Below are 21,824 nucleotides of genomic sequence, written 5' to 3'. Positions count from 1 at the left end.
TTAAAAAGCGACGCCGCCGAGGAAAGACCAATTAGTAACACAAAAGACGGCGAAATAAAGGCAGCGAACGGGATAAAATAGACAGAAAAATTTAAAAGCGACCGTGATTAAGAAAAGAAGGAGAAAGTTTAAAATAAAGCCCCGGGAAAGTGAAACGGAGAAGGGCGAGGAAAGAAGAAGTAAAAAAAAAAGAAAAAAAAAGGTAAAAAAGCGGCGGCTGCAGTACCGAAATTTGACCACAAGGCGGCAGCAGAAGGCGCCGCCAGAGCGCCCCTCCACCGCGCATGCGCGGCTCCCCAGGGGACCCCGCCCATGTCCTGCCCCTCGGGGCGGAGTCGCGCAGGAAACCACGCCCCAGGGCGGGGCTCCGCTGGAGGCCACGCCTCCCCCGTCCCGCCCCCTTTTAAAAGCGACGGCACCGAGGACGGACAAGACGCGGATAAAAAAAAATAAGGACAGGGAGCAGGATAAAAGCGGGCACGGAAAGAACACTTAAAAAGCGACGGCCCTGAGGAAAGACAAACTATTAAAACAAAAGGGAAGAAATAAAGGCAGCAAACGGGATAAAAACAGACAGAAAATTTTAAAACCAACATGATGAAGAAAAGAATGAGAAAATTAAAAAAATCGCCCCCGAAAAATAAAACGGAGGGGAAAAAAAAAAAAAAAAAAAGGTAAAAAAGCAGCAGATGCAGTACCAAAATTAGACCACAGGGCGGCAGCACCTGGCGCCGCCAAAGCTGTGGCGGACCCACCCCACTGCGCATGCGCAGCTCCCCGAAAAACCCCGCCCACATCCCGCCCCTCGGGGCAGAGTTCTGCAAGAGACCTCGCCCCATCCCGCCCCCCAGGGCGGGGTTCCGCTGGAGGCCAAGCCTCCCCCGTCCCTCCCCCTCGGGGCGGAGTTCCGCAGGAGACCACGCCTCCGCTCCGCCCCCGACGGGGCACGGCCACGCCCACTCCCGGCACGCAGGGCAGCAAAGAGCCGCCCACTGCGCATGCGCGGTTGCCCGGGGGGACACCGACCATGTTCGGCCCGCGACCCCTTTAAGCACTGCTCCCTCGGCAAAAGCAGCGGCGGCGAGCTAAAACGCAGCCTCGGAGACACTTTTTTAAAAGCGACCGTGATTAAGAAAAGGAGAAAATTAAAAAAAAATAGCTCCCGAGAACTAAAAGGGAGATCGAGAAAAAAACGTAAAAAGCGACCGCTGCTGCACCCAGCGCGGCCGGGGCGCCCCTCCGCTGCGCATGCGCGGCCCCCGAGCTGCACTGCCGCCCTCCCGACGCGCGGGGGCGCCACCGCCTCGCCTCTCCCACCGATGATTGTCGCGCGGTTTTACGCTCTGACACCCCCTTCCTTGGGGGACCCCCCCGTGCCCCACTTACCTGCCGCTCCGCTGCGTCCTTGCCCCGCCTCGCTGACATTCGGGTGCTCCAAATGACGTCATCACCACCCAGACCCCCTCCCCGCTTTTCATTCACCCCAAAAACACGCACTAAAGGAGGGAAACAGCCCTGACCGCCACCTCCTTACTCCTCCAAACGGCTGCCCCGTCACCAGCCCCGTCCCGCAGCCTGTCCCCCCGGCAGACGCCCCACGGCACAGGGGCGCCGTGCCAGAGGACGGTGCCGCGCCTCTCCCTCCGCCTCTGCTCCGCCTCGTTCCCGCGCCGGGACGGGCTCCCCAGGGCCACCGACGCCCCCGGCCCCTCTCGGCCCCCCACACCCGACACCCCTCGCTGCCCCCACAGCCGGGAGCCTCCGCACACCGCGCCGGTCCCTCACCCTCACAAACGCTTAACGACCTGCGGGCAAACCTGCGCCGGGGGTAGCCGCCGAGCCTCACGACACGCTTACGACAAGGCGGCTGAAAAACAGAACTCCCAAGTTAGACTCCGGCACCGTCAAAAAACAGCACAGAAGAAAGTAGAGGAACGCAGCCGGGATAAGAGCCAGGAGAGCAGTTGAGCTAAAGGAGGACTCTAGGTAAACAGGTCAGCTCGAAATACAACACAGCCTTTAAAAGCCTGAGCGGTTTGAACACTTAACATCGGCATCAGGACTCACGGACACCATTTTCAACTCATTCCTAACATAAAAGCTGTTGTAGAAACTGTCACGTAAGTTGTCGTACAAGTTCTCACGAATGAAGCAGGTAAGAATCAGTAGAGGTGAAAAAGAATTAGGAGTAGAATAATAAATACAAGTCTAGCTGACAAACACGGGTGGGCTTTCACAACCCTTCAATATTCTTCTCAAAGCTCCTTTGCATAATCCTCGTTAGAAATCCACTAACTATTTCCATTCCTCTTTCTTCCTTCGTCAAGCGTCCACAAAAGTCCATCGTCAGGAGTCCGCGAAAGTCCCTTCTATTCCGTTGCTGAGCTGATCTTTATGCTCTGGTACCGCTCCGGCTCCGGTCGACACGCCCCCCATCCTTAATGTTCTTCCTGTAATCGGCGTCCCGCCTCGATCCGGGTTGACCGGTCTCGTTTCCACTGCCAGCGTCTCCTAAGTATTAACCTAAAATAGCTAGAGTCTACTTAGAGCTTTATTTCTATTAATGCTTCTTTCTAAGTATCCCGTATTTCTGTTAAAGTAAAGAAAAGGTTAACCATACATCCCTTTTACTAAAATCATCAGAAGGTAATACTTCTAGGCCTACTCCTGCTTAGCTACTCATTAAGCTTTGATTGATGATTTGTTCCGTCATAGGTCAGGATTACACAAGGAGCTCTGAGAACCATATTGACGGATTGTGAAAGCCCACCTGTGTTTATCAGATTGACTTCAGGTATTTTAGGTTAATACTTAGGAGACGCCGGCAGTGCAAAGCAGACTCTGGTCAAGACGGGACGCGGGTCACGGCGAGAACATCGAGGATGGGGTGTTGAGCGGAACCAGAAGATAAACATCAGCTGACCGGCGGCGAAGAACGGACTTCTGTGGACTCTGGAGGAAGTGAACTTCAACAAAACAAGACAGTTTTTAGAGCTATAAGCATACGCACGGATTCCAGTAAAAATATTCTACAAAACTGAACAGTTGCAAGAAAGCGCATCAGATAATAATAATAAAAAAAAAAAATAGCAAAAACCCGCAGCGAGCGTTTGCCACGGTTTTTACGAAGGAGTGCAAATTTTCCTTCCGCCCCCCCCGTGTGAAAGATCACATCCAATCTACAGATCCACACAGCACCTTACTAAAAACATACTTAAGCCTGGTCTTTATGACCACTTTATGTTCTTTTCTACTATGATCTGGTAAACCTAAAGCCGGTGCTTGCGTTAAGGCACTTTTCAGACTTGTGAAAGCTTTTTCTCTCTCCGGACCTCAGCTGATGGGTTCGATTTCCTCTCATTTCGTGTGGCAGCATGCAAGGGTTTTGCCAATTCACTGAAATTGGGTATCCAAGGGCGACAAAATCCTACTTGTCCTACAAACCCCCGAATTTGTTTCTTTGGTACAGGCCTAGGTAATTCTTGCATCATCTTAATTCGCTCAGGATCTTTCTCCCTCGTACCTGGAGTTAATATAAAATCCAAGCTACTTCACTTTTTGTTGGTAGAACTGCCATTTTGATGGAGATGCTCGGTGACCTTTTGCAACCAACTTATTACACAGATATCGAGTGTCTGTAATACAATCCTCCCTTGAAGGACATACTAACAATAAATCATCTGCATATTGTATTAATTCAGACTTGCGTGGAAAAAACAAATCAGCCAAATCTCCTTTCAAAATTTGGGAGAATATTGTTGCCGAGCTTGTAAATCCCTGGGGTAACCGAGTCCAGGTTAATTGCTTCCCTTGCCAAGTGAAGGCAAATCTGTGCTGGCTTTTCTCAGCCACAGCTGTGCTAAAGAAAGCTCCCGTCAAATCCAATACAGTGTCAAATTTTCCCCAAATAGCTATTTGAGTCATAATCAAATTTGGATCAGGTACAACTGGATGGGCAACGATTACAAATCCATTTACTGCTCTTAAATCTTGTAGAAATCTATATTCTGGATCCCCATCTTTTTATCAAATCGGTGTTTACTAACCGGGACTATAGGTGTATTAAAAGAACTTTGACTTCTTTTTTTTTTAAAATCCCTTTTTCCAAGAACGATTTTATTTGTTTTCCAATACTTGGGATGGCTTCTGCCACAACTGGGTATTACCTAATAGAAGGAGGAGTCCCTCCTTTTGTTTTAATCGCTACTGGTTCTGCAGATGTTAACAGTCCAATATCATCCCCAGAGAGACTCCCTAATTTTTTAGCTACATCGTTCAATTCTTTCGGGATTTTAAGCTCGCCTTCTCCAATTCCTACAGTTTGTATTCCCGTTACGATTACTCGAATTCCTTTGGGAGTTAAAGCTCGGCACGTTCCCAATTCTTGCAATAAATCTCTCCCAAACAGTGAAACAGGAGAAGCTGGCGAAATAACAAATCGACCCCGTATCAAATGATCATCAAAAACAACAGGAAGAGGAAGGGAAGGTGGTAACTTATCTTCACCCAAAACCCCAGTAACCTTTACAAACTCCTCAGATAGCTGTGACACATGAAAATGTAACAATGATAAAGTCGCACCGGTATCTGTTAAGAACTTAATAGCAACGCCACTTACCTTAGCTGTGATAAATCCCTCATTCTTTACCTTAATCCCAGAGTCTCGATCCATAAACTTCACAGCGAGAACGCGGACGCTCCGGTCTTTCTGCTCCGTCTCTTCCACCGTTGTTAGAGGTTGGTCTCTATGGGACATCCTCTCTACGGTCAGGATTACACAAGGAGCTCTGAGAACAACATTCATGGATTGTGAAAGCCCACCCGTGTTTATCAGATTGACTTGTATTTTTTATTCTATTCTTAATTCATGAGAACTTCTGTAACAATTTATGTGATTCTGTGAAAACTTCTACCACAATCCTGACCTGTGACTAAACCGATCGTCAGTCAAAGCTTAATGAGCAGCTACGCAGGACTAGGCCGACAAGTATTAATTTCTGACGATTCCAGTAAAAAGGATGTACGCTTAACCTTTTTTACCTTAAAAGAATACAGAATACTTGTGGAAGACCATCAGCCCGCAAACAGCTGTGCTTTACTTGCAGAGCAGGGGATTCCCTGGGGAAGGCTGCACTGAGAATAGTTCTCGCTCCCTTTTAAGATAAAGGAGCCCTGAGCAGTTCACGGGGCCCTCTGAGGCGTGAAAGAAGTAAACGTGTGTGTGGAAGGGCAGTTCTGAAGACAGAACTGAAAACAAGGAACGGCTGCTGACGTTCTGAGCCCACAGCACCGTGGCTCTTCCCAGAAGGGGTGATGAGCGCTCAGCCTGTGAACGCTGACGGTGTCTCGAACCGCCCAGTCCGGCTCCTGCATTTCAATAGGGCAGTAGAACAGCAATAAAGGAGCCCGAGGCCTTTGGCTTTCAGCCCTCGCCTCCTCCCTCGCAGAGTCCCTGCCTTCTTTTCCGCTCGCCCCAAATACTTACAAGTAAGAAGCAGTAGAAATAAGGTTCTAAACACACTTCAGGTATTTTAGGTTAATGCTTAGGAGATGCCGGCAGTGCAAAGCAGACTCTGGTCAAGACGGGACGCTGGTCACGGCGAGAACATCGAGGATGGGGTGTTGAGCGGAGCCCAGGCGGAACCAGAAGATAAACAGCTGACCGGCGGCGAAGAACGGACTTCTGTGGACTCTGGAGGAAGAGAACTTCAACGAAACAAGACAGTTTTTAGAGCTATAAGCATACGCACGGATTCCAGTAAAAATATTCTACAAAACTGAACAGTTGCAAGAAAGCGCATCAGATAATAATAATAAAAAAAAAATTAGCAAAAACCCGCAGCGAGCGTTTGCCACGGTTTTTACGAAGGAGTGCAAATTTTCCTTCCGCCCTCCCCGTGTGAAAGATCACATCCAATCTGCAGATCCACACAGCACCTTACTAAAAACATACTTAAGCCTGGTCTTTATGACCACTTTATGTTCTTTTTTCCTTTATCAGAACAAAGTGATCTGATAGAAGATAACGCTTTCTAAAGCTTTTTCTGTGCTGTTACTCTCGAGGCAGGCTCTAAATATCAATTCCCGTTTTAAATGCTGTATCAAGGTAGCTGACATTTTGAGATATCATACATTTGTGCACAGATACCTCTGCATTGCTAATTCTCAGCAGCCAGATGCCCTACTACTGCCTTTTAATTTCTTCTTTGCTCAATACCTGATGCCCCCTGAAGAGTCTAGAGATCTCTAATAGAGATTTCCTGACTGGGGCTCCCTTTTGGGCCAACACAGAGAGATGAAAGAGCAACTGAAATAGTTAGCGGAATTTTAACAGAAGCTCCCCCGCACAAACGGCCCATCTGCCTTCTGCTTTTCGCCCCCGAACCAGCTCACGGAGCGCCCGCTGCAGAGCCCAAAAACACTGCTGCCGAGCCTGCTCTCAAGTCCCAAAAACGCAGCGCTCGGCCTCTGCTGCCGACCCCAAAACCACACCAGCGAGTCCCCTCTGTCAGCTCCCGAAAAACGCACCGCTCACATCCGCTTCTGAGCCCCCCGAAGCGGCCGCGGGAGCCCGTTCTCGAGCCCCAGGAACACAACACCTGGCCTCCGTTACTGGGGCCCCAAAGCACCTCACCTCGCCTGCTTTCTGACCCCCCCTGCAGCCCCCACGTGCGACGCCGAGGGCTGGGGGGGGCTGCAGCCACCCCGCAGCCCTGCGCCCCCAGGGACCCACGGGCAGTTTTGGGGAGCGCTCGGGAACCGCGCAGGGCCCGGCCCCGTGCCCCTGCGGGGCGGCACCACCGCAGCCCGGCCGGCGCTTCATTAGCGCTCTCGCAGGCTTTACTGCTCCGCCATCTCCTGCACTGCCGCGTCCGCCCCCCGAACCCCCCCGAGGCCCAAAAATCCCCCGGGGGGAGCCGGGCCCAGCCGCCCCGGGAGCGCAGACCCGCCCGCCCCCACGGACCCCCCCGGCGGCAGCAGCCGGGGCCCTTTCCCCCCCACCACCCCGTGCGGGCACCAGGACCCGCTCGGCGCCGCGACCCGCCCCCCCCCCCCCACCCCGCCGGGAGCCGCGCGGGAACCGCCGCCGCGCCAAGCCGGGACCTGCCGCCGGGACAGGCACCGCGCCGCCCCGGGAGCCGCCCCCGCCGCTCCGGGAAGCTGCGCCAGGACCGGCGCCACGCCGGGACCTACCGCCGGGACCAGCGCCGCGCCGCACCGGGAGCCGCCGCCGCGCCGGGACCTGCGCCTGGACCGGGACCGGCGCCGCGCAGGGAGCCGCGCCAGAAGCCGCGCCAGAAGCTGCGTCAGAAGCCGCGCCGGAAGCCGCGCCAGGACCCGCCCGCCCCGCGCTGCGCCGCGACCCGCCCCCGCCGCGGGCCCCCCCCCCGCCGGGAGCCGCGCAGGAACCGCCGCCACGCCGAGCCGGGACCTGCCGCCGGGATCGGCACCGCGCCGCCTCGGGAGCCGCCCCCGCCGCTCCGGGAAGCCGAGCCGGGACCGGCGTGGCGCGCCGCCCCGGCAGCCGCAGCCGCGGCACACCGGGACCTGCCGCCGGGACCGGCACCGAGCCGCCCCCGCCGCTCCGGGAAGCCGCGCCGGGACCGGCGTGGCGTACCGCCCCGGCAGCCGCAGCCGCGGCACGCCGGGACCTGCCGCCGGGACCGGCACCGAGCCGCCCCCGCCGCTCCGGGAAGCTGCGCCGGGACCGGCGTGCCACAACGCCCCGGCAGCCGCCGCCGCGCCACGCCGGGACCTGCCGCCGGGACCGGCGCCGCGCCGCCCCGGCAGCCGCAGCCGCGCCGGGACCTACCGCCGGGACCGGTGCCGCGCCGCACCGGGAGCTGCCGCCGCGCCGCGCCGCGCCGGGACCCGCGCCTGGACCGGCGCCGCACCAGGACCTGCCGCCGGGACCGGCGCCGCGCCGGGAGCCGCGCCAAAAACCGCGCAGGAAGGCGCGTCAGAAGCCGCGCCGGAAGCCGCCGCTTTGCCGGAAGCCGCGCCAGGACGCGCCCCCCCCGCCCCGCCCCTCGCGGTGCCGCGACCCGCCCCCGCCGCGGGCCCCCCCCGCCGGGAGCCGCGCGGGAAACGCCGCCGCGCCGCGCCGGGACCCGCGCCGGGACCCGCCCCGCCCCCGCCGCGCCGGGACCTGCGGAGAAAAAAAAGAAAAAGCAGAGGAGAAAAAAAAAAAAAAAAAAAAAAAAGTAAAAAAACGGCGGCTGCAGTACCGAAATTTGACCACAGGGCGGCAGCAGAAGGCGCCGCCAGGGCGCCCGTCCACTGCGCATGCGCGGCTCCCCAGGGGACCCCGCCCATATGCTGCCCGTCGGGGCGGAGTCGCGCAGGAAACCACGCCCCATCCCGCCCCCCAGGGCGGGGTTCCGCTGGAGGCCACGCTTCCCCCGTCCCGCCCCCTCGGGGCGGAGTCGCGCAGGAAACCACGCCCAGTCCCTCCCCTCAGGGCGGGGTTCCACAGGAGACCACGCCTCTGCTCCGCCCCCGCAGGGGCACGGCCACGCCCGCTCCCGGCACCCAGGGCGGCAAGGAGCCGGCCGCTGCGCATGCGCGGTTGCCCGGGGGGACACCGACCATGTCCCGCCCGCGACCCCTTTAAGCACCGCTCCCTCGGCAAAAACAGCGGCGGCGAGCTAAAACGCAGCCTCGGAGAGACTTTTTTAAAAGCGACGGCACCGAGGACGGACAAGATGGCGTCCTAGCAACCAGGATGGCGTCCTAGCAACCAGGATGGCTCCCTAGCAACCAAGACGGCATCCGACCAACCAAAATGGCCGCCTAGCAACCAGGATGGACGCCTAGCAACCAGGATGGTGCCCTAGCAACCAAAATGGCCGCCTAGCAACCAAAATGGCGTCCTAGCAACCAAAATGGCGCCCTAGCATCCAAGATGGCCGCCTAGCAACCAAAATGGCGCCCTAACAACCAAAATGGCCGCCTAGCAACCAAGACGGTGTCCTAGCAACCAAAATGGCCGCCTAGCAACCAAAATGGCCGCCTAGCAACCAACATGGCCGCCTAGCAACCAACATGGCCGCCTAGCAACCAGGATGGCGACCTAGCAACCAAGATGGCCGCCTAGCAACCAAGACGGCCGCCTAGCAACCAAGACGGCCGCCTAGCAACCAAGACGGCGTCCTAGCAACCAAGATGGCCGCCTAGCAACCAAGATGGCCGCCTAGCAACCAAGACGGCCGCCTAGCAACCAAGATGGCCGCCTAGCAACCAAGACGGCCGCCTAGCAACCAAGACGGCCGCCTAGCAACCAAAATGGCGTCCTAGCAAGCAAAATGGCGCCAGAGCAACCAAGACGGCGTCCTAGCAACCAAAATGGCCGCCTAGCAACCAAAATGGCGCCCTAGCAACCAAGATGGCCGCCTAGCAACCAAATAAGGACAGGGAGCGGCGGCCGCAGTACCGAAATTTGACCACAGGGTGGCAGCACCTGGCGCCGCCAGCGCCTTCCTGTACTGCGCATGCGCGGCCGCCCAGGGGACCCCCGCCATACCCCGCCCCCGGGGCGGGGTTCCACACCAGACCACGCCCCCGTCCCGCCCCTCAGGGCGCGGCTCCGCGGGAAACCACGCCTCTGACACGCCCCCACAGGGACGCGGACACGCCCACTCCCGGCACTGACCGAGCCGGCCCCTGCGCATGCGCAGTTTCCCCGGGGACCCCGCTCCCGCCCGCGCCCCGTTTAAGCGCCGCTCCCTCGTCAAAAAAAAAAAAAGGCGGCGAACTAAAACGCAGCCGCCGAGAGACATTGTTTAAAAAGCAACGGCACCGAGGAGAGGCAAGACGCGGTTAAAAAAAAAATAAGGACAGGGAGCGGGAAAATAAGCGGGCACGGAAAGAACATTTAAAAAGCGACGCCGCCGAGGAAAGACCAATTAGTAACACAAAAGACGGCGAAATAAAGGCAGCGAACGGGATAAAATAGACAGAAAAATTTAAAAGCGACCGTGACTAAGAAAAGGAGGAGAAAGTTTAAAATAAAGCCCCGGGAAAGTGAAACGGCGAAGGGCGAGGAAAGAAGAAGTAAAAAAAAAAGAAAAAAAAAAGTAAAAAAGCGGCGGCTGCAGTACCGAAATTTGGCCACAGGGCGGCAGCAGAAGGCGCCGCAAGGGCGCCCCTCCACTGCGCATGCGCGGCTCCCCAGGGGACCCCGCCCATGTCCTGCCCCTCGGGGCGGAGTCGCGCAGGAAACCACGCCCCAGGGCGGGGCTCCGCTGGAGGCCACGCCTCTCCATCCAACCACCTCGGGGCGGGGTTTCGCATGAGACCACGCCCCCGTCCAGCCCCTCGGGGCGGGGCTCCGCAGCACATCCCGCCCCTGGCACGCCCCTACAGGGACACGGTCCCGCCCATTCCCAGCACTGACTGAGCGGCTACAGCCGCCCAATGCGCATGCGCGGTTGCCCGGGAGACGCCCCCCCCCGCTCCTGTCCCGCCCGCGCCCCGTTTAAGCACCGCTCCCTCGGCAAAAACAGCGGCGGCGAACTAAAACGCAGCCGCCGAGAGACATTCTTAAAAACAACCGCGATTAAGAAAAGGAGAAAATTAAAAAGTAGGCCCCGAAAACTAAAACGGGGATGGACAAATGTAAAAAGCGACGGCTGCAGCACCGAGCGCGGCCAGAGCCCCCCACCGCGCATGCGCGGCTCCCCGCCCGCAGTACCGCGCCCCGGACCCCAGGGGGCGCCATTCCCTCGCTTCTCCCACCAATTGTCGCTATTTTTACGCCGTGACGCCCTCTGCTTTGGGGGACCCACCCGCCCCCCCAGACACACATGTCCCCCGCCCCACCCAGCTGCTCCTCCACTGCATCCTTGCCCCCGCATCGGTGACATTCAGGTGCCCCGAATGACGTCAGCGCCACCCAGCCGTCTCCCCGCTTTTTGTTCACCCCAAAAAAAGGGCACTAACTGAGGGAAACAGCCCTGACCCCCACCTCCTTACTTTAGCAAGGCCATTTACGTGTCTACACGTCCCCTCCCCAAAAAAAGGGGAAAAACATAGCAACCAAGATGGCCGCCTAGCAACCAAGATGGCGTCCTAGCAACCAAGATGGCGTCCTAGCAACCAGGATAGCGTCCTAGCAACCAAGATGGCTGCCTAGCAATCAAGATGGCGTCCTAGCAACCAAGATGGCGTCCTTGCAACCAAGATGGCGCCCTAGCAACCAAGATGGCGTCCTAGCGACCAAGATGGCCGCCTAGCAACTAAGACAGTGTCCTAGCAACCAAGATGGCCGCCTAGCAACCAAGATGGCGTCCTAGCAACCAAGACGGCATCCTAGCAACCAAGATGGCTGCCTAGCAACCAATATGGCGTCCTAGCAACCAAGATGGCCGCCTAGCAACCAAGACGGTGTCCTAGCAACCAAAATGGCCGCCTAGCAACCAATATGGCGTCCTAGCAACCAATATGGCGTCCTAGCAACCAAGATGGCCGTCTAGCAACCAATATGGCCGCCTAGCAACCAAAATGGCGTCCTAGCAACCAAAATGGCGTCCTAGCAACCAAAATGGCCGCCTAGCAACCAAGATGGCTGCCTAGCAACCAAAACGGTGTCCTAGCAACCAAGATGGCCGCCTAGCAACCAAAATGGCGCCCTAGCAACCAAGATGGCCGCCTAGCAACCAAGATGGCGCCCTAGCAACCAAGTAAGGACAGGGAGCGGCGGCCGCAGTACCGAAATTTGACCACAGGGCGGCAGCACCTGGCGCCGCCAGCGCCTTCCTGTACTGCGCATGCGCGGCCGCCCAGGGGACCCCCGCCATACCCCGCCCCCGGGGCGGGGTTCCACACCAGACCACGCCCCCGTCCCGCCCCTCGGGGCGCGGCTCCGCGGGAAACCACGCCTCTGACACGCCCCCACAGGGACGCGGACACGCCCACTCCCGGCACTGACCGAGCCGGCCCCTGCGCATGCGCAGTTTCCCCGGGGACCCCGCTCCCGCCCGCGCCCCGTTTAAGCGCCGCTCCCTCGTCAAAAAAAAAAAAGGCGGCGAACTAAAACGCAGCCGCCGAGAGACATTGTTTAAAAAGCAACGGCACCGAGGAGAGGCAAGACGCGGTTAAAAGAAAAATAAGGACAGGGAGCGGGAAAATAAGCGGGCACGGAAAGAACATTTAAAAAGCGACGCCGCCGAGGAAAGACCAATTAGTAACACAAAAGACGGCGAAATAAAGGCAGCGAACGGGATAAAATAGACAGAAAAATTTAAAAGCGACCGTGACTAAGAAAAGGAGGAGAAAGTTTAAAATAAAGCCCCGGGAAAGTGAAACGGAGAAGGGCGAGGAAAGAAGAAAAAGAAGAAGAAAAAAACAAAACCAAAAAACACACAAAAAAAAGCGGCAGCTGCAGTACCGAAATTTGATCACAGGGTGGCAGCACCTGGCGCCGCCAGCGCCTCCCACTACTGCGCATGCGCGGCCGCCCTGGGGACCCCGTCCCTGGGGCGGGGTCCCGCACCAGACCGCGCCCCCATCCCGCCCCTCGGGGCGGGGTTCTGCACGAGACCACGCCCCCGATCACCCCTCGGGGCGGGGCTCCGCAGCACATCCCGCCCCTGGCACGCCCCTACAGGGACACGGTCCCGCCCATTCCCAGCACTGACTGAGCGGCTACAGCCGCCCAATGCGCATGCGCGGTTGCCCGGGAGACGCCCCCCCCGCTCCTGTCCCGCCCGCGCCCCGTTTAAGCACCGCTCCCTCGGCAAAAACAGCGGCGGCGAACTAAAACGCAGCCGCCGAGAGACATTCTTAAAAACAACCGCGATTAAGAAAAGGAGAAAATTAAAAAGTAGGCCCCGAAAACTAAAACGGGGATGGACAAATGTAAAAAGCGACGGCTGCGGCACCGAGCGCGGCCAGAGCACCCCACCCGCAGTACCGCGCCCCGGACCCCAGGGGGCGCCATTCCCTCGCTTCTCCCACCAATTGTCGCTATTTTTACGCCGTGACGCCCTCTGCTTTGGGGGACCCACCCGCCCCCCCAGACACACATGCCGCCCTCCCCACCTACCTGCTCCTCCACTGCATCCTTGCCCCCGCATGGGTGACATTCAGGTGCCCCGAACGACGTCAGCGCCACCCAGCCGTCTCCCCGCTTTTTGTTCACCCCAAAAAAAGGGCACTAACTGAGGGAAACAGCCCTGACCCCCACCTCCTTACTTTAGCAAGGCCATTTACGTGTCTACACGCCCCCTCCCCAAAAAAGGGGAGCTCTGCTAGAAAAATAAAGGGAAGGCAGCCCCCCCCTACAAAACGTCCACCCCCCCCCCCCCCCCAGCACCCCGCAGCCCTGCGCCCCCAGGGCCCCAGGGGCAGTTTTGGGGAGCGCTCGGGAACCGCGCAGGGCCATGCCCAACGTCTCTGCGGGGCGGCACCATCGCAGCCCGGGCGGCGCTTTATTATCACTCCCGGCCTCAGAACCGCGTCTCGGTGGCTGAAAGAAACCGCCCCAGCACCGCCCAGCTGCCAAATCCACTTTAATAGTCTCTCAACTGCCAATATTTGTAAGGAAAAATAACAGGGTAAGTGCAGGGGCATGCGGCCATTACCGACAGGGGCAGCGTTAGCGAACTTCTCAATATTTCATGGGGAAAAATACCAAGCCCAAGATTTCTCATCCACGAGTTCTGGAGGGCTGGGGGGAGAAGGAACCTGGCGCTCCTAGTAAGTTGCCTGAAAATCACAGCTCGCAGTTACTCAATGTCTTCTGGTCTCACAGGATGAGGCAGAGGTATAATTGATTTCTTCTCCGTATCTCTGGAAAGCGCTTTTCTCATATCTGTGGCAAAAGAAAAAAAAAAAAATGCTATTACAGTAGGACAGTCATTGCACAAAGCCATATTAAGTGAATTCCCTATTACAATAAGATCACTTTTCATCAATATTTCCTAGAATCATTTAATATCTCAAATTGGAAGGGACTCATAAGGATCATCAAGTCCAACTCCCTGCTCCTCACAGGACTACCTAAAACTAAACCATATGACCAAGAGCATTGTCCAGACGCTCCTTGCGCTCCAACAGGCTTGGTGCTGTGACTGCATCCCTGGGGAGCCTGTCCCAGGGACCAACCACCCTCTCGGTGAAGAACCTTTTCCTAACGTCCAATCTGAACTTCCCCTGACGCAGCTTCATCCCATTTCCTCGTGTCCCATTGCTGGTCACCAGAGGAGATCAGCACCTGCCCCTCTGCTGCCCCCCTGGAGGAAGGTGTAGACTGAGATGAGGTGCCCCCTCAGCCTTCTCTTCTCCAGGCTGAAGAAGCCAAGTGACCTCAGCCGCTCCTCATAAGTCTTGCCCTCAAGACCTTTCACCATCTTGGTCGCTCTCCTCTGGACACACTCGAATAGTCTGATGTCCTTAATGTTGTTCAGCAGCAACGTTATCAACTGGAATATAACACTGCATGAAACTCGGCTGAATGGAAAGGAAATGGTAGGCTAAAGGGGCAAACATATAATTTAAGGCATCTGCCACAACGGTACACGTCTGTCCTTAGCCCCTGTGTTTCATAGTACTCCTGGATATCAAATGAATAGTGAAAGACAGACAGCATGGCCATGTAACCCTTTGGGAAGGATACCCGAAGGAAAGAAGATGTAGAAAGAGGAAGCAGCTGGTACTTCCGTTTTGTTAACAGAATTAACATTAATATGCTTGAATTTCCATGTTCCTTTCCTTTTAAATTGAAAATTCCACCCAATTCTCTGCCATTGTTGACTACTGACACTTGTAAATTTGTAGTTAGACATCTGAGAAAAACAAAGTTTCAAGTCCCTGTTATGGGAAGAAATGAGGAAAGCACTGCTGTTCCTTCCCCCATATCATTAGCAAAAAGCCCAGCCACTGGGTGTGAGCATTCCTAGGAAAGAAAAATTAGATAAGAAACTGCATTTTTATTTTCATCTTACCTACAGGATAAATGTCTTTGTACCTACTCATTTATTCTTGTTTTGTAGTTTACTTTTACATATATACCACGAAATGTGTAAACGGCAAGATTAAGTTTTGTAATTGATGTAATCTTCAGTACGAAAAGCTATTTAAAAGGAGTACACAAAATCCTACTCATCAACAACTATCTGAACTTGCTTCATGTTAAAAAAAAAAAAATCATACAAACAAGCCCAGGAACCCTCAACACGACAATCTTTCCATTAAACTTGAGGCAGAACAAGTACTTACCATAAGCATCTTCATCTGGCTCTCCACTGCTAGCAGAGTAGTACTCTAACACTGTCCGGTACACACTGTAGCCTAGCTGCTTATACATATTTACTGCAACCTGATTTGATACTCTCACAAAGAGATCGACGAAAAATCCACCCTTTCTTTGAAAAAATAAACAAAGAAACCACAGTAAGGAATAGCAGGTGAATGTATTTCTAAATAATAAGCCATAACTTGTAATCACACCGAGAGCAGGCCTGATGATGTGGTACGCTAATCAAACATCTTTCACGTTGTAATAACACGTGCACTCCTTCACCAGGGGACAAATCCAGTACAGGCATAAATTTAATTTTATTTTTGTCACAGGACCATTCTTCTACACCAGCCGGTGGGATCAGAATTATGAACAGAAAGAACGGGACAAGCTAAACGACCCACACGAGCCTCACATCTGTAAGAAATCATTAAAAAAAGAATCCACATTTTAGATTGCATTTGCTTAGGGACTGCCTCCTTCAAAGTGCAGGGGGGGTGGGAATCAGTCATAACATTCAGTTGCCTAACAGGAGACAGCCCTCCTCCTCACAAGGCAATTTGGTCAAAACATCATGCTATTTTCCAATTTTACCACCTACAATGGGGTTGCCCTACCAGCATGAGTTGGGGACGTTTCCTTGCGGGTTCATTTGACACTAGACTAAGTTTCCTGCAGGTACAAGTAACCAAGCATGAGATGGAAAGTAAGCTAGGAACCTGTCTGCCGTTCAAAATTTGTTCAAGATTGCGCCTGACCGAATCGCACAAAGCCCACGACTGCTGAACAAGTACGTTGAAGGTCCTACAGGAGTAAGTGCTGATGTTTCATGAAACTCTTTTTCTGTCAAGAAAAGGACCTTTTATACAGTATCTCTACTGGAATTCAGGCTACTTCTTACTCATTCTGGTACGTTAGCTTTCAGAGAAACCCTCAGATTTTAAACTGCCAAGCAACATTCATAATTCTTGTTCTCTAACTATGGGGAATTTCAGCGAATCAGAACACTACTTAAAGCAAAATTCTGGGTCTGTTTCATGCAAATCAAATATGTAAGCCATGGACAGGTGTCTGTAGAAAGATGACTTTGAAATCTGAATTTAAAGATAAGCATCGTACTCACTTTTCTGAAATTTCTTCCAGTAGTTCCATCAATTTAGCAGCCAAACCCAGCCGTCGAAATTCTGGTGCAACAGAGAGAGCAGTAACATGTCCATGCCATTCCTCCCTAGCCACAGAGCCTTCTGCTTTACCCATTACTGTGAAGATACATAGCATCAGTGCAGCAAACCTCTGGAATAATGCACAGCTATACATCTTTACGAGAGAACCAAGCAGTGTATAAATAAACATTGCAATAATTGTGGTAAAGGCTCAAACAGGGATGTCTGCGTTATCACTCTGTGATTCAGCAACGACTAAAAACGTAATTTTGCTCAAGTATTACAGTACCTTCTTGACTAGTGTAAAAAAAAATTGCAAATTCATTGTTTGAGGCATAACTTCCAAATGCAAATGTTAAGCAACTCTCATTAGTCTTTAACTGAGTGGAATTCAGGATCTAACTATAATAATAGAGGAATGGAGGGCTAGAAGCCAAAAACTAACTCTCCATCCCAGCAACTACTGGAGACTTATGGTGACTATGGGGGAACAGAATTTGGGAAACTTTGCCAGTGTGGCAACAGAAAGCTAAGGCCCTGCAAACAAGGTATATTTAAGAAAAAAAAAAAAAAGGATGTTGTTTTGGGGGGTTTCTTCGTAGTTCCTCTCCTTTCTACGCACAGCCGAACCAGTGTTAGGTCACTAATGAATATTCACACTTCCACACAGTGCTCTTATAAACACCCCAGTCACTGCTAATAAGGAACCGATGTGGTGGGTACGGAGAAATCTTCCGTACAGCAAATGCTTTAAGCTTTACTATGTTAAATACTACATCTCCCGTGTCCCTGCACAGACCCTTATTCTGCATGCCCCCCCGCCTCAAAAGAGGGAAAAAACCCTGGAAGGAATAAACAAACCAACAGCTCCATTTGGAATGATTTCTGAAAAACAGGAATATTCCACAGCAAATAAGCAAATGACATCCAGACCTTTCCCTTGCAAAACCCCAGCCCAGCGTTTTTACTTACTGCTGGCTGACAGAGATCAGAGCTGACCCCAGGGACTTAATTCCAGGCTTACAGACGCCCCTGCACGCATACGTTCACCTGTATAAAACCTGGGTGGACGTTACCGCAGCCAAGAGCCCTTGCCCCGCCAGGAACACCAAAGCAAAAACTACCGCTACGAGTCCTACGGGACACCCTGAAACGTTTACGCGGTGGGAAGATGGTACAGAACGTTCCCGTTCCCCGCCGGGTATCTGGAAACCGCGAGGAGCAAGAAAAGCCCCCGCGCTGTGGCCCCCGACGCGCGGGGCCGAGAGCCGGTGCCGCGGGGCCGCCCGCACTCACTGTAACCCATGAGCTCCCCGCCGGGCGCCTCGGCGACAATGAAATACTCGGGCCAGTGGGCCAGGTACTGCAGGTAGAACGGAATCCCGTACTGCGGCCGCGGTTAAGGAGCAAGCTGTCCCCGCCGCGGCCGCCCGCCCCTGGCCCCGCGCCTCCGCCCCGGCGGCCGGAAGGATACGGTCTCCGTCAGCGGGTCCAGGTTGCTGCGGGGGGAGAGCAACGCTCACCGCGGGCCCGGGGGCGGACCCGGCCCGGCCCTGCGCGCCGGCGGGCCGAGGGGACGCCCCGGGGGAAGGGGGAGCCGCCCGCAGGAGAGGGGAGGGAGAGGGGAGGGGGGCGGCCGGCGCTCACATGTTGTTGAAGCGGAAGAGGTCATCGCAGGTGAAGGCGCGGAGCGTCGTCATGATGCCGCCGCCGCCACTGCCGCCGCCGGCCCGGAAGCGCTCCCACCACCCCGGAAGCGCTCCCGCCGCCCCGGAAGCTCCCGCCGGCGCAGGGCCTCTTCCGCCGCGGGGAGGAGGTGCTGGCGCAGCGCCCCGCCGCCGCGGTCCCAGGGCTGCGGCTGGGTGCGGGCGCCGAGAGCGGCAGGCGGGCGGGCGGCGGGGAGGGCTGAGCCCGCCTGCAGCGGAGCGAGGAGTGCTGGGGCCGCGCCGGCGGGGCTGCAGTGCCGGGGGCGCCCGGAGCCTGGCTCCGGGGGTCAGGGAGAGCTGCTGCAGTGCCCAAGGAGCCCCGCGGCGAGACCCGGCAGGCAGTGGGAGGGCGCTGCTATGCATGGAAAGAGAAATAGCTGACCTTGAAGCACACCAAAAAGCACTGGGAAAACTGTGGGATGGGAGAAGGCTAAACAGAAGACTTTGTGGCGCACTGCAACACAAACATAGGGCTCGGGGGCAGGTGGAGGGCTCCGGGGCACATGAAACTACAAATGAAGGGCAAGGGAGATCCCCTGCAGCCGTGTGGGCAGCACTGGGGTTCTCTGGGAATGCCCAGAGACCCAAAGGCATCTGGGACCAGCCCCACACCACGGGTACCCTCTTCCCCAGGGCACTGCCCGCAGAGGCGCTTTCTACTGAGTGCAAAAAGACTGCGGGAACCACAGCCATGAGTGCATAGAATAAAACAATTGTTTAATTAACGCACATAAACAACACTTGGGAATGACCGCCACGGGCCTCCAGTGCCAGCACCCTCCCCCTGCCCATGACACCTTCAGGGTCGTTACCGGAGTAGTATTCCTCACTTTGGTGGATTCTTCAGCTCTTGCTGCTGCTCTTCATGCGACAAGTCACTGAGTAACTGCCAGCCTTCTCCCCACTTTTTCCTTCAGAGACAGGATTCAGTTCTGGTATTTGAGAGGAAAAAAAACTGATGGCACCTGTCTGCACTCCTGCCTGCCCCCTAGACTACAGCCGTGCAATAAACTTCCACAGCTCTCCCCTTGCCTTCACAAGTCTGTCTCAGTGCCTCATGCCTGCAGTGCATCAAGCCGAGACATCAGGTCTGGGCACAGGGGAACGTTACTGCCAATATTCTGACCAGAAAAGTAACGCACAGTTGAGGAGTTAGCAACCTGCACAACGGACTGCCTGAAGAGGGGCAGGCCTGTGCTGTGCCACACTGCACGTGCAGCAGAACAGGAACACACACACTAGAAACACATCAGAGTTGCTGTTTATAGGCTGGGTTTTGGCCGCCATTCATAGGTGACCACACACTCGAGGCCCATGTCAAACAGACCTTGCTAGAAAGTCCCATGACACAACAGCGTATCAGAAAGCAGAGTCGGGTGCAGGCTCTGGCTGCACACAAGCGGAAGAGGCGCAGAAACCAGTTTGCACTAGGACAGAGCCGTCAGGAAACGTGGCTCAGGCACAGCATCACAATCTCAATTCAAGATGCACAGGGTGGCAGTCCTGCCTAGGGGGACAGCAGGATGGGGGACAGCAGGCGGACAGAGGTCCAGGAAGCTTGGCACAGGAATGTAAGGAGAAAAAGTGTGATGCGGAGCTAGACACAGAAACGAAGTATGAGGAGATGGACAAAGGGCTGGAAAAAAGAGAAGGATGTATATCCAGACAGATGGACTGGGGGATCTGACAGAGGAACAGAAAGAAAGGGATGGAGGGCCAGAAAATGAATGCAAGACCAGACAGAGGGACAGGGAGCGGAAGAGGGGAAAAGAGGGATGGTGAAGCAGACAGTGGGATGCAGACAGAAACAGATGAGGAGCTGAACAGAGGGAGGGGGAACAGAAGACACAGATGGAGAGGTGGACAGACAGATGGAAAGGAGAAAAGAGGGATGGAAAAGCAGAGGCACCGGGAGAGAAAGAGGGACCTGGAACTGGACAGAGAAATGAGGGCTCGAACAGAAGGATGGGAAGGAAGGAGGACAGAGGGCCCAACTGCGGGATGGGAGCAGAAGATAGCAAAAGAGGGACGTAGAGGTGCACACAGTGATGTAGTGAGAAAGGGGAAGGTTCGCTGTGCAGAGCAATGGGGAGCCAGACAGAGCGATGGGTGGAGAAAGATGGAGAGGCTGATGGAGGGAGGGAAAGAAAATCAGGAATGGGGAGCAGCAGAGATGGATGGAAAGAGGAACAGGCAGCTAGACAGAGCAATGGAAAGATGGATGGATGGATGGCCAGACAGAGGGACAGTGAGCTGAAGAGAGGGGTCAAAAGGGAAAAGAGGAACGGAGAGACAGATGGAGGGAAGGGTGGTGGAAAAGAAAGATGTAGATGTGAACAGAGGAATGGAAAGGGAAAAAGAGGAATGGGAAGCATATTATAAAATATGGAACTGAGTAGAGCTCTGATTCTGGTTTGACTGAATAAAAAGAATGCAAGAACAATTTGTGCTTGGAAACAAAGATGGGTAAAATGTTGCTACATAAAAAAATAACATTTCTGAGATTCTTGAGAATGAGGCAAGAGACCCGGATGGCTCTCTAGTGATTCTGAAGGAAGGTTTCCTCAAAGTTTGAGGTTGTACTGTGGGTTTGAGTTTTGTCTTTGAAAATTCTGGATGGGATGCCGTGGATGGAGTTTGGGTACATGTTTCAGGATAGTGAAAGATGCCTCTCTTGACCTGGAATTTGGAATCAGGAGATATTGGCAAGGCTAAGGCAGACAGTGCATGGCAATCTGAGATCTGTCAGGTTTGTGATAATTTAAGGGACAAGGGTTTGGTAGGAGGAAGTGGATTCAAAGTCTGTAGTTGTGGTGGAACTGCGATGTGGGATTTCAGAGTTGCTGGGAGCAATAATAGCTTAAATCAATAAAAGAACTTCTTAGGTTAAAAAACACAGTGTGCCTACTACAAATGTTATTCTGTTGCACTGGTATGTTTACAAAGGTAGATACATAAAAAGGAAATGTATATTATAACTATATATAAAAATATATTTGTTGTTACAAATTAGATATTGCACTGTTGTGTATTACTCATTTTATAGATATATGCATAATAAATTATATATACACACACACACATATATAAAAGAAAAATATAAGAACTCTTGGCCAAAGTTGGTTAGAAGGAAGTGAGGAAAGATGAATTCCTTCAAGCTGGAATACATGGCTGCAGTCACTCAATGAAGTTGTACTAAAAAAAAAACCAAGGAAGAAGGATATTCAACTTTTTATTGATTTCCTGTTACTCACTTTCTAAACAAAAAACAATCAACAGTGTCAATACCACAGTAATTTGCTGTCACTGTGTTACAAAAAAGCTCTGGCTGCCCAGTTCTGGAGAGGAAGCAGTCCTGGACTGCCTGTGTTATTGGATTACGCGTAATATTGAGAGAGCTGGAACCCTCCTTGAGTAGGGAACAACAGGATTTATGGATGCATGTTCAACAGTGCAAGTGGAGCTTGCCTATGCAAGACAAGTGGACCAACTGTTTCAAAGACTGCTTTTTGTTAGGCAAGATCTTTAGCATCGGATTTAAGAGCTGTAATGTCAGATATATCGCGTAGAAAATACTAAATATTATACAGCTTTTTGTCTCTAAAATAATGAAAGGGATATAGCTCATTGTCAAAAAGAACTGTGTTCCTCGTCCAAAGTAAATGCTTTTATTTCAGGTATGTTTTGGGGCAAGAAACCATGAAGGATATGGTC

At 54.1% G+C, this 21,824-nt stretch overlaps 2 protein-coding genes across 2 annotated transcripts; one reads left to right on the top strand and one right to left on the bottom strand.

The window, feature by feature from the left end:
• The first annotated feature begins 5,550 nt into the window (after window positions 1-5,550).
• LOC137666877 (basic proline-rich protein-like) lies at window positions 5,551-8,717 on the top strand. Its single transcript, XM_068407137.1, has 2 exons — window positions 5,551-5,724; window positions 6,663-8,717. Exons 1-2 carry the CDS (start codon window positions 5,551-5,553, stop codon window positions 8,715-8,717), a joined length of 2,229 nt encoding a protein of 742 aa, XP_068263238.1.
• Window positions 8,718-13,498: 4,781 nt separating this feature from the next.
• Window positions 13,499-18,163, bottom strand: LOC137666374 (N-alpha-acetyltransferase 20). The gene is made up of 6 exons (XM_068406338.1): window positions 18,052-18,163; window positions 17,879-17,903; window positions 17,701-17,791; window positions 16,365-16,500; window positions 15,220-15,365; window positions 13,499-13,813 (listed from the first exon to the last, which is right to left on the bottom strand). The coding sequence occupies exons 1-6, from the start codon at window positions 18,102-18,104 to the stop codon at window positions 13,728-13,730; spliced, it is 537 nt and encodes a 178-aa protein (XP_068262439.1). The 5' UTR covers window positions 18,105-18,163; the 3' UTR covers window positions 13,499-13,727.
• Between the last annotated feature and the right edge of the window lie 3,661 nt (window positions 18,164-21,824).

The sequence above is a fragment of the Nyctibius grandis genome, chromosome 8 (genome assembly GCF_013368605.1).
Source record: "Nyctibius grandis isolate bNycGra1 chromosome 8, bNycGra1.pri, whole genome shotgun sequence".
Lineage (NCBI taxonomy): Eukaryota > Metazoa > Chordata > Aves > Nyctibiiformes > Nyctibiidae > Nyctibius > Nyctibius grandis.
The sequence above is the reverse complement of the archived record's forward strand: the minus strand, read 5'-3'. Positions and strand labels throughout refer to the sequence as shown.